The sequence below is a fragment of the Cydia splendana genome, chromosome 16 (genome assembly GCF_910591565.1).
Source record: "Cydia splendana chromosome 16, ilCydSple1.2, whole genome shotgun sequence".
NCBI lineage: Eukaryota > Metazoa > Arthropoda > Insecta > Lepidoptera > Tortricidae > Cydia > Cydia splendana.
The window spans coordinates 10,542,473-10,555,125 of NC_085975.1; the positions used below are offsets into that span (position 1 = coordinate 10,542,473).

Consider the following 12,653-nt stretch of genomic DNA (forward strand, 5'->3'; position numbering starts at 1 on the left):
TCTATGCCAATAGAATTTCATTTAACAGTGTATAATTTTGTTTAGTAAAGTATTATTTAGGTAATAACAACTCTAGATTCTATATTTGCTTTGATGATTATCCAACGAAATCGTAAGCGCTTGACGTAAAACATCCGAGGTAAACAAAATGAATCTAGAATCTATCTGCATTCTTCCCACTGTTCCCACATAAATATTTTTGTCATTATTTTCGTAGAGCTAATCATTATGGCTGTGTTTCCTCTGTGTCATACAATAACTACAAACCCACCTGTGTCTCGAAAAGTCTTTAAATTTCTTACATCGTCACAATATGTAGGATGGTAAATAACATATCACGAATATAAGGTGACCATCATTTCTTAACTCCAACTGTTCAGCCTTTTACTTATATGTATTAGGATAGGTATATATAAAAGGTTGAAATGTTGGAAGCTTTTGTGAATGGTGATACTGCCTTGAGTGCCTTGCCTGTTCCCTAACACTTGATTACATCAACATTAACATGATTAGGTACATTGAAGTTGTAAAACAGGTAGGTAGTTACTACCTACCTACCTACCTATCGACCATTCCTATGAACGACGTGGATCACAAAGTCACCCGGCGATCGTTTGGATGTAATTTAACCAGTTTTACATCCTTAATGCTAGACGAACCCGATTAAGAACCTGTGTTGGATTTCGAAGTCATAACAGATGGCGCCACTTAATTGGCCAATTCTCAGATCCATTAAATTATGTATGGCGCATGGCGCATTGACTTATAGCACCAAACGCTAGCGTAGGTCATTAGCGGTAAAATATATCACATTATTTACAATGGTTAGCACGACGTCGCGAACATGGATGTGTTAAGCACAATACTTCTTCTTTCAGAAGATTTCCCGATTCCCAACACAACCCATGGTCGTCCTACCGCTTACAAGTTCAAGGTGTATCCCATCGTGAGTCAGTAGCGTGGGCAGCTGAAAATTCTATTTAAATCTCTACTGAAACGTGGACAACGTAGTCTCGCGAGCACTACGGCGCGCGCCAGCAACGAACTTCTCATTCCTAGAAGGTATTTTGAATTTTTAATTTTAGCCGTAAACAATCTTGTGATTTCTATTTTTGGCGGAGTGTGATAGTGTTGTGATCTGTACTTCTGTGGATATTAATTTAAGTTACCTACCTAATAAGATTAGGTATACAAATTTAATAATGTAGGTATATACTAATATATAAGGTATATCTAAACACACTAGTGTTAGATATACCTAGTTAAAAAAAATTAAGCTGACCGCATAGGACTATTAGAACTCCTACTTAATAGTCCTAAACGGTCAGCTTAAAAGATTTCAACTATATCATTATTTATATTAGGTACCTACCTGAAGTGGGCTTCAAAAGCAAAAGTACCTACCATATTGCTACCATACAATATTATCTATAGGTATTTTGTATAAGTACCAAGTCATTATTTTGCATATATTATATTGTTTCCGAATGAATTATGTTGGTTCATTCGTAAAGTTGTAATTACTTATTAAAAGGCCCATTTGAACTTAGCGGTTTTGATTAGGTACCTTAATACGTGAGCTTATATATTTCGATCATGTATACCTATAGCAATTTTCTTGTTCATAATTGAATAGAGGTATGAATTGAAAACATAATGTATGATTTAATCATTTCATTTACATTTTTAATGTAGTTATCACGATCGAGGCGAGTATCAGGCCCGAAATAACACTTTGCTAGATAATTTACGTCGCATCTCATCAAGATATTTAGTTCAGTTGCATCACACTCTAAAACCGTTCGAAACCAGGTGAATCATTCGTGGAATCGTTCCAGAACAATTCATTCGGCTACTTTTCACAGGGTTGGCAGTCTATACTATAATGACGCCATTAAGTGTTTTGTTTACTTTCGTATGAGATGACCAAGAGCGTGTTTCGAATTGCTTATCGAGGTCGAGCGAGCTGAAAGTTCCATGGCACGCAAAAGTATTCTATCGCATAGAGTCTGTTCGGAAAGAGAATTTAAGAGTCGTGAAATGTATTGAGCCCCCAATATTCCACGACTCTTCTCTTTCTCTTTCCGCACAGACTCTAGATGGTAAGTAGTCGAAGTCATGCCACACTGGATTGTTCATAAATTCGACCCAGACCGAACCTTTAGCAAGATCGCAAGTATCGCAACCCATAGGTATTAAATCTGATTATGATCTAGCTTCGCTCCCCTTTTCACATTTTCCTCATTTCACGAATAGATTTCAAAATTGTCCTCATTGTCTTTGTCAACATATGAGAAAAAATTCCAACCATACAGTTATTTATACAAATACCTCCACTCTGTCCACTTTTAGAGGTCGGAAAACAAGTCAACGGAAAGTATTTAATCCCAGTTCCAAGATAAGTCAGACTTAATTCAGTTGTTTTTGCCTAACTAACTACTCGTAAATGCCTGTTTAGACTGCACTTGTTTTAGGTTAGGTATCTTCATACATTTTAGAGAGTCTATTTGCGAACCTTGCTGTATCCGCTCGTTAAAAATCTGTTTATCTCGTTGCCCGCGACTAAAAATATTCTCGCCAATGAGATAAGTATTAGCTGTACATACGAACAGACAATTTATTAGACAATGCCAAGATCTAATGATGCTTGCATTTTGCACGCTTTTCACGTGTCGTTTATAAGGCGACCAATTAGGTACTAATTGTAAGTGCTCAATGATAAAGTCGTAAGTTATTCTCTGATATGCATTTTTTGAGATTTGTACCTATTTGGAAAAATATACATGTAATGTACTAAGTATAGGTAGGTACTACTTAATTGCTATTTGCTTCAGTAGCTACTAGTAGTAGCTTCATGTATGTTTTTATACAAACAAAACCATGACGTGGCAAACATGACGTTTTTAGAACTGTGGGAGTTAGATAGTTCCAGTGGTGTCAAAAGCCTGTGGCCCCTGTGGGGTTCGTTTTCCATCAGGCGCGTACGCTTGTTTGCATCAGTAAGCGTATAAAAATTGGATCGCCTAGCCTAGGTATATTAAATAATATTAATGCTTTGAGATGAACAGACGATTAGACTTTTACGATTAGGTACCTACATTTCGCGCGGCAATTATTTTGTTTTATTACAGCATTTTGTTACGTTAGAAACGGACTGTGTTTAAGAATAGGTATCTTTCGTCATCGCCTAGGATATATTCGGAATTTCAGATCTTCAGATGTAGCTTCCTAGATATTCTCATAATGTTTTATCAGTTTTGACTTGGATAACTGAGGAAAGTCGGGAATGTGTCGATTTTGAATGGCCTTTATGAAGTAGCACATAATTATAGGGTCATTAAATTGCGCTAGTTTTCGTCCGGCTCTAGTTTTCGTCCACTTAACGAAATTTTAATATAAACCTTCATTGCTGCACATATTTGGACTTAAGGTGCAGTGGGTTCAGAAAACGAAGTTTTTAAAAAGCCGTAGCTCTTTTTTGCTTCACAATACGGCTGCCATACATTCAATTAGCAATCTTGAGGGCTTTTTCTAGTGACTTCCGCGATTCGAATCCTAAGTTTTTGACTTTTGCTCGATAGAAAACGATCACGAACATAGGTCTAAAACGGACTTTAAACATTCGTAACAATTTGTGCACAAAAGATAAAAATATGAAAACTGCTTCTAATAACGCGCAATTTTATGCTTGAGCGAATTCCGCGATTACTTTTTTTTTTAATTTAACATTAAATAAATAAGTTCAAAAACATGATATCAGCGGTCCCGTGCACGCAACTTCTTTGATCAGATGCCCGCTGGGCTTGAACGAAGGCGGTCCTATCGCGGGGCGCACTAAACTGACAGTTGGATTTTGCAATTATTTTGACATTAAATCATATACGTATACGAAAAAGTATACCAGTAGACAAATTGTATTTAAAAAATAGGGTAAATTAATTATCATCACATAGAGCTCGAGTCTCATCTTAAATTTGATTTGTTGTTGTTTACGGGGGATAATTATTGAAAAACGCAGTAAACTATCTTAAAACAATACGGTTCTAAAATCATTTAAGTAATTTGCTCCTTGAAACCCCGCTTAAAATGAAAAAAGTTTGAAGACTAATACTTACTGATTGGAGTTAATTTTCATTATGCTGGTATTACCTAATATTGCGTAATTTTAAAAACGTACCCATGTGACTTCTGTACGTCAACGTCATTGAACTGATTGTGATGACAATTTTGTGATCTTTTATTTATGTTAGAGAACTTTTGATCTTCAAATATTACCTTCAAATAATACGGAACGATATGTAAATATTTCGTGTACTACTTGAAAATCTTGAAGCGGTACACCTATTTTGTTGCTGTGAGGTCCGCCCAGATATATAATGCGGTTACGTGCTGTTCTGCAAACCTTCATGAAATCAAGAATAAATAAACGACTATGGTCTAGCCTCAGTCCTAGTGAGTTTTTGCGGCTCGTGAGGCCGAGATATACTTGCCTACGAGGCTTACAGGCCAATACCGTTGCGGACTGGTTTACTGTGATTGTCTATGTATCGATTGTTATCCAAATTTACTATAAAATAAAACAAAGTTTCTAGTTAAATTATATTCTGTGCATATTTAATTTTATTTTTTATACCTCGTCGATGACAAACAAGCATACGGCCCGCCTGATGGTAAGCAGTCTCCGTAGCCTATGGACGCCTGCAACTCCAGAGGTGTTAGGTACATGCGCGTTGCCGTGCCTAACCCTCCGCACCCTCGTTGATAACCATACTCACCGGCAGGAACAATACTATGAGTAGGATCTAGTGTTATTTGGCTGCAGATTTCTGTAAGGTTGAGCTCTGCTCTAGATCTGGAATGACATCCGCTGTGCTGTGTCCTACCACACAAAGCGAGATGTAATTCACAGTGCCCATTCCTCTCTTTTGGACGTAGTTCAAGGACCAGAGGAATGTCCATATATCTTCGTTCAGTATTTTCGTACTAAATAACTACACAGATTCAGATTCTGAACATATAACCGTAAGTTTACCAAAAATTTGGCGTAGCTGTACAGTCAGATGCAGAGAAAAACAATCCGCTAAAATTAAATTTCCACCCTGCCAGGACATTATTTATTGATGAAGATAACGATATGTTTGCAAAAATGTAGTGATGAACATAGGTGGACAGTAATTTTGGATGCGTAGGGGAGAGCGGGGAGAAACGCAACACTTTGTACTTTGACCTTAGTTTCTGGCTAACCGTTATTATATTTAATTACACAAACGGGTCTACCGCGATATGATTTCATTGTTTTTACCTTTAATTCCGACGTTTCAGCTGAGTTGCACCAGCTGTGGTCACGGAAAGACACCGTTATTAACCGTTATTATATTGATGAAATTAATGTTGTCATATATAACTTCATTGCATGCTCTGTACATTAACATCTTGATTAACCTTATAATTGTGTATTTTGTATGTAAGTACCAGAGTGACTAAAAAATCTTCTTTTGTTACTCATGACCCCGTTGGCGTGCAGAAAGTAACACGTGTGGGTCAAAAGTAACAAGACACAGTGGGCTGTAATTAATATAATATGATAGTTATATCAAATCAAAAAAGTACTAATTAAATATGTAAATTATTATTGATCACACACTTTAATATTTGCATTTTAACTACATAAACATTAGCATTTTAAGAAAATAAATCAATATTAAGTCCTCGTTAGAAATTGTTTTTAGGGTTCCGTACCCAAAGGGTAAAACGGGACCCTATTACTAAGACTTCGCTGTCCGTCCGTCCGTCCGTCCGTCCGTCCGTCCGTCCGTCCGTCCGTCCGTCTGTCTGTCACCAGGCTGTATCTCACGAACCGTGATAGCTAGACAGTTGAAATTTTCACAGATGATGTATTTCTGTTGCCGCTATAACAACAAATACTAAAAACAGAATAAAATAAAGATTTAAATGGGGCTCCCATACAACAAACGTGATTTTTGACCAAAGTTAAGCAACGTCGGGAGTGGTCAGTACTTGGATGGGTGACCGTTTTTTTTTTGCTTTTTTTTTGTTTTTTTTTTTATATGGTACGGAACCCTTCGTGCGCGAGTCCGACTCGCACTTGCCCGAATTTTTATTTCAAGTGATGAGATCAATTATTCTGTTATAAACATGTTTTCTACTCAGATAATTCAGGGTCAGAGTTTTTTCACTCACAAATATGGCATACATCGTTTAAATCATCATTGACGCATTAAGCATGTGACACCATATTAGATATAGGTATATATTGTATGGGATGTAAATGTTACTTTTGTACCTGTACGGCTTTGTTACTTTTGTACCCGACCGCATTTTTCTGAAAACATGAAAGATATCTTTGAAACGGAACGTGCTCGAGAAAATAAATTGCAATCAAGCTAATCAATAATCAATATCCCTTCTGGTGGCAGGGCCTCCGGTTGAAGAGTAGGAGAAATGGCGCGGCCATTTTTTTAAATATGCCCCTGCGTGGCAGAGGGCGGGAGCCGGACACTTCCCTAATTGGCGGCGAACCGGGAGACGGTTCCGTCATAACAAGCCCGTGAGTGGCAGAGACCGTCTCCCGGCCTCTGTGCGACATCGTATTTCGCGCCTAAAATAAAACCGTTAAAACTATGCCTTGCTTGCTCACTCTTGCAAGATGCATTCGTCAATAAACAAGGATGGTATTCCTTAACGGTCGAATTCCCGCGTAAAATAAAGTTTGTTAGAACTGTGTGAATCATAATAACCCTTCGGGTGGCAGCACCTCCGGTTGAACGGTAGGACAAATGGCGCGGCCATTTTTTTAAATATGCCTCGGCGTGGCAGAGGCCGCGAGAAGGTTCGGTCATAACAAGCCCGTAATTGGCAGAGACCGTCTCGCGGCCTCTGTGCGACGCTGCATTTCGCGCCTAAAATAAAACCGTGAAAACTATGCCTTGCTTGCTCACTCTTGCAAGATGCATTCGTCAATAAACAAGGATGGTATTCCCTAACGGTCGAATTCCCGCGTAAAACAAAGTTTGTTAGAAATGACGTGATGTTCCTGCCCCACCTCGCCTATTACGCGCCGACCGTCGTCGAGCCGCGAACATTCAAACGTAATACGCACTGATAAAAAGTGAAATAAACTGTGTGAATCGTGTTAAATGTATTGTTTTGTCATAAAGACTGCTTTTTCTACAATCAATTGTTTTATTTCGTAACTATACGTATTTTTACATGAAAGTAGAAAAAAATTGGTAATATGAGATTAGAACAAGTCTAGCATAATTCACATAAATAGAATAGAATTCATTGGTATACAATCAAATAACCCATTTTATGCTGAATTCAGTGATATATAGTTTGTATATATCATTCATAGATTTTTTTTGGGAAACGGTCATATTTCTAACACGCGCCAAATTCGCGATGATCACCCGTTGAGGCCCCGCCACTTGACGTATATTTTTCCAAAATGGCTGCGCCATTCAACCGGCTTGTTATGTCTGTCCGTCTCGCGGCCACCGCCACTTACCGTAGAGACCTCGAGGAGGACAATGCCACTCGAAGGGATAAATGTATTGTTTTGTCATAAAAACTGCTTTTTCTACAATCAATTGTTTTATTTCCTAATTATACGTATTTTTATACATGAAAGTAGAAAAAAATTGGTAATAATATGAGATTTGATCAAGTTCAGCATAATTCACATAAAATAGAATGTAATTCATTGGTATACAATCAAATAAACCATTTTATGCTGAATTCAATAATACATAGTTAATATATATAATTCATACATATTTTTTGAGAAATGGTCATATTTCTAACGCGCGACCACCCTGGAGGCCCCACCACTTCACGTATATTTTTCCAAAATGGCCGCGCCACTCAACCTCAACCCACCGTTAAATCTGAGGCGCCGCCATTCAACGGCTCGTTATGTCTGTCCGTCTCCCGGCTCCCCGCCACTTACCGTAGAGACCGAGAGCCGGACAATGCCACTCTAGGAGATATGCAAATACCCAGAAAATGTATGTATTTTAATACAACGTAAAGATAAAATAACTAAAAGTCGAAAAAACGTACTTTTGATTCGAAAAATCACGTTGCGTCCTCTCACACAACCACGTGGCGCCCGTTTCGACTAAATGCAAGTGAAGGGGGCGCCTTTGTCTATCACCTAATAGCAGCGGAGTGGTATTTTTGTTTATTAGATAAACCTACAGAGCAATAGTTACTTTCCTTTCCACCCGCCGTTACGTCTGTCCCCGCTCTCCCCTAAATTTCACTTGAATAAGCATGAAAAATTTTCTTATTAGCTAGGTACTACAACTAAATATATACAGATTGAAGCTAAGCTAAGGTAAGTAAGTTATATAATAATAAGATCATCGGAATACACATATGATTTCAATGAAATTGTCATTGAGCCTTATCGAAAGCCCTATTGAATAGAGTAGTACCTAAATAACGTTTTTCATCTGACGACTTCTGTATTTATTCGGTTTATTTAGTACGCGTATCTAATGAATTCGATTTTAGTTAATTTACATTTAAATACGTCACATGTGACATGAACAGACAAGGAGAGTAAGATAAAATATATTGTTTCTCTTCCTTCTTTCAATGGAACTTTTTTAGAGTTTCTCTTCCTCAAAGGAGGCTAGTGGTTAACACGAAACTCAAAATACTCTCATTTGCATTTAAAAAAAAACAGGATGGGTCACTGACCTGTCCCAGTAAAGTGAGGTAGTGTGCGTGAAGTGTGCTTGTGTGTGAAATGGGGTAATTTGACAGAATCTGAAAATTTTCCTCGGGCATACCTCGCCTTAATACAATCCTTAAAATCTAAATAATTTCTCTAGGTATCTACGTAAAATAGAATATAAAATTACATTTTGCAAATTAAAAATGAAATGTATTATTATGTATTAAAATTTGCTACTCCGTCAAGTGGACGCGGAAACTGGCACTGACGCAATTACCCTATAATGTTATCTCAAAAACAAAATTTTAGAATTGCTGACCAACTTCTATATTAATTAACTTCGTTACTCTTTCAATTCCAGATGTCGATGGTACCCATGATGTTTCGCGATTGGTGGGACGACTGGGAGCACCGGCCCTCGCGGCTGTTCGACCAGCACTTTGGCATGGGCCTGCGCCGCGACGACCTGTTGTCGTCTCTGTCGACCCTGCCCACTTCTTCCCTGTTCAGGAACTCGTACTTCAGGCCTTGGAGGACGAGCCTAGCAAGGCAGGAGTCCTCCTCCACTATTAACCTCACGAAGGAAAAGTTCGAGGTGAGATTCTTATTTGAAATATTTACTTTCTTACTTTAATTGGGGTACCTACAGATGTGGAAGGTGCGGAAAGTTTCTAAGAAGTTAGAAAAGTACTCGGAAATTTCCCAATTTTCAAAACTTTAGACGGCACATCAGTAGCCTTGGGAGAACCGCAGTCCTACCGGCAGTATTAGTTTTGTAATAGTTTTTCAATCAAATGTTTTCAATTTCCAGGTTATCCTCGACGTCCAACAATTCTCGCCCGAAGAGATCACAGTGAAAGCCAGCAACAACTCTATCTTAGTGGAAGGCAAACATGAAGAGAAACAAGACGAGCACGGCTACATCTCCCGCCAGTTCACCCGCCGCTACATCCTCCCCACTGGCTACGAAGTCGCGGACCTCGTCAGCACACTGTCCTCCGACGGTGTGCTCACGATCACGGCTCCCAAGCGCCCTCTCCCGTCTGCCGGCGAAAGGATTGTCCCTATCACGAAGACCGGCCCTGCGAAGCAACCTGAACCACCCAAGCCAGAGCAGTATCAGTATCAGCCCCGCGAACAGACCGTACCCATCGTTACATCTCCCTAAATATTACAATCAGTTGACAACCCTATTAGCAATCCGATATGAACAGACTTCGCTTCAATGTGACATGTGATATTGAAGCGAAGTTGTCTGCAGATCTAGCGAGCATTTTATTTAGGGTTGTCTAATCTAATGTCTTTTGCATTCTTCCTCTTTCCCAATAACAACGAGAAGCATTGTGTTAACACGTAAATGCAAACGATCGAATAGCATTTAAGGATTGAATCACGTTGTTGGCCAACAACGAGACGATTCGAATTAACGAATTAGGCTTTTTTGAAGAGCAGTGGAATATTTAATTATTAAGTATGTTTATTATTTAAGTAATAAACGATTTTTTATATTTATGATTAATGTTATTATTTAAGTAATAAACGAATTTATATATTTTTGACGAGATTTTTAATAATTTAATTAAACAGACTGGTTGGTAGTGGATACTTAGGTACCTACTTAATTCTGGAGTTTAGTTCTCCTAGGCTAGCTTACCTAGTCTACCTCTACTCCTACTATTCAAAGATGGCATATATCTCCTCGATGTTCTCGGAAGTATAGATGTAGGTAAGTACCTAGGTATTTTTTAACACATGGCCGGGGAGATAATATAGAGTTTAAACGGAACTAAATCAACAACTACCTGGGATCAGGAGAACCTGCGATATAAAATGTATATATGTACATACCATATCACATACCTAATACATAGTATTTAGGTACCTAGGTAACAGAAATATCTACAGAAAACTACTTATCAAACATAAACAATACCTACTCACCGAAAATTGACAAGGTAGGTTGTAACATAAATGTTACGTAACCTAGGTTAATCGTATGTAAAATCGTAGGTAAAAACGTTCATACTTAATTTAAGAATAAACTCTAATGTTTGAGTAAGTAATTTAATTTCCATGCCGCCTCGCAGTCAATAATATAGTTAATTTATCATTGAGTTGGAGGGAGAGGGCTGAATGCGAAATGCCGACGTACCTACTCGTAGTTTTCCATAATGGTCTTCTTTTTAATTAGGTACAGAATTGAGCGGTACCTATTGCATATTGCTACTTTTTAATTTTTCTAATCAAATTTACTTGATATTTTTTTAAAGTTCAATGAACAATAGATAGGTATGTCGAGGACATTACATACCTATTTTACAGATATCAATAGAAGTTGATTATTTATAGTTGTGAAGAGAATATTTAGGAGCGCCGGAGCGCCCATATCGTGTGCCAATAGGTATTTATCTGGCCAATTGCTTTTGAAGAGCCATCTAGCGTATGAGTTTGAATATTAGTTCATAGTGCCATCTATGTTAGTGGTTAGGAATCACATACTTTTTCATTGGACAACGTGAGTGCGATCCTCGTACGATCTAAGAAAAGAATGGCTTATTATTAACCGGGCAACTAAAATATTAAACAGGAACTTTCATTGGGCATATAATAATATAATTTGGCTGTTCATTAATATTTTAGCGCCAAAAAAATATATTAGCCTGAAATAGATGCATCATATATTAAAAAAACTGGCAGCAAAATTAAGCCACCCAAAAAAATTATAGGGAACTTAAAGTGATAGGTTGGCGACTGAAATAATAAATTAGCAACTAATATTGTAAAGCGATCATATAATTTAGTTGTCATCTAGTTGTTCACACCTAAGTAATCAACTATAGGTAGTCATAACTGAGCATGTCGTTTCAGCTAGGTAGTATTTTAACACGAAAGCAGTTTTTAATGAATATTGCGAAAAACGGGATAATGCAGTCTATGAACGCATAAACTCTAGCGGTGTCACATGTATGCGCGCGCGTCCAATGAAACCTAAAACTGTTTAGAATGTATTGTGTTGACATACCTAGCCGTCATATAATTTTAAATTATATCTAATTTAAACTGATATTCTGAAATAACATTAATTTAGACACGAACATCATTCAATGAGCATACCTACTTTATATATCTACGTCTGGTGCTAGTTATCGTTGCTAGAAATTTTAAAACAAAGCAATTAGAACGAGTAAAACTTTTACATACATATTAACTTCACTTCATTAAAAAGCATGTTTCAAATGACAGCATTATTTCGATTGTATGGGAGCGGCATTTTGAAGGCGGGTTCGTGTGACTCTTAAGGGGCCCACTGATTAACAGTCCGCCGGATGGTATCTGCCTGTCAGTTGTTCGGAACTGCCAACTTTTTGTTCTAACTGACAGACACAGATTGACATTTTCAAAGTATCTGTAAGGTAAACGTACTAGTGCTCGACATGCTAATGTCCAATAGATGACATCACCTTGCTGTCACCTCTATTGACAATGACTTAAGTTTCAAGATGATATGTACTGGGACCGCGTCGAGCAACAGTACGTTTACCTTACCTAGTTGTAGTGTTTATAATTTGAAACAGGCACAATTAGAGTATAAAGTGCAACAGGATAGGATACCCGTAATTGTTCGAGTAATAGTGTAGTGTACGCTCATGTATCACTGGGCAGCGTCGGGGGGAGTCCATCAATCAGCCGGGAGCGATTACTTAGGATCTGGCGCAAGTCTGAAGCAGATCGAGGACGTCATTTGCATGGTAAGTAGCACGGTAAGTTGGTACCGGCAGCCATGGACTGGACATGTCAGATAGGTACCTAATCAGTGGCGTACCTATTTAGCGTGAATTGATCTAGCCATGGGCGAAATCGCATTTGCGAGGCAAGTGAGTTTGTTCGAAGTGACTCCATATACCTAGGTATATATATTTACCACCTCTATAACTGAAATAACCTCTTT

The 12,653-nt window shown here is 38.0% G+C and overlaps 1 protein-coding gene across 1 annotated transcript; it reads left to right on the forward strand.

Moving 5' to 3' along the window:
• Window positions 1-915: 915 nt before the first annotated feature.
• LOC134798263 (protein lethal(2)essential for life-like) lies at window positions 916-10,258 on the forward strand. The gene is made up of 3 exons (XM_063770654.1): window positions 916-1,062; window positions 9,066-9,299; window positions 9,516-10,258. The coding sequence occupies exons 2-3, from the start codon at window positions 9,066-9,068 to the stop codon at window positions 9,870-9,872; spliced, it is 591 nt and encodes a 196-aa protein (XP_063626724.1). The 5' UTR covers window positions 916-1,062; the 3' UTR covers window positions 9,873-10,258.
• Window positions 10,259-12,653: the final 2,395 nt, after the last annotated feature.

Excerpts from the sequence above, each read along its gene's own strand:
- LOC134798263 (XM_063770654.1), top strand. The coding sequence starts at position 9,066 with ATGTCGATGGTACCCATGATGTTTCGCGATTGGTGGGACGACTGGGAG. Across the intron at positions 9,300-9,515 it reads TCACGAAGGAAAAGTTCGAG|GTTATCCTCGACGTCCAACA; the intron begins GTGAGATTCTTA and ends TTCAATTTCCAG.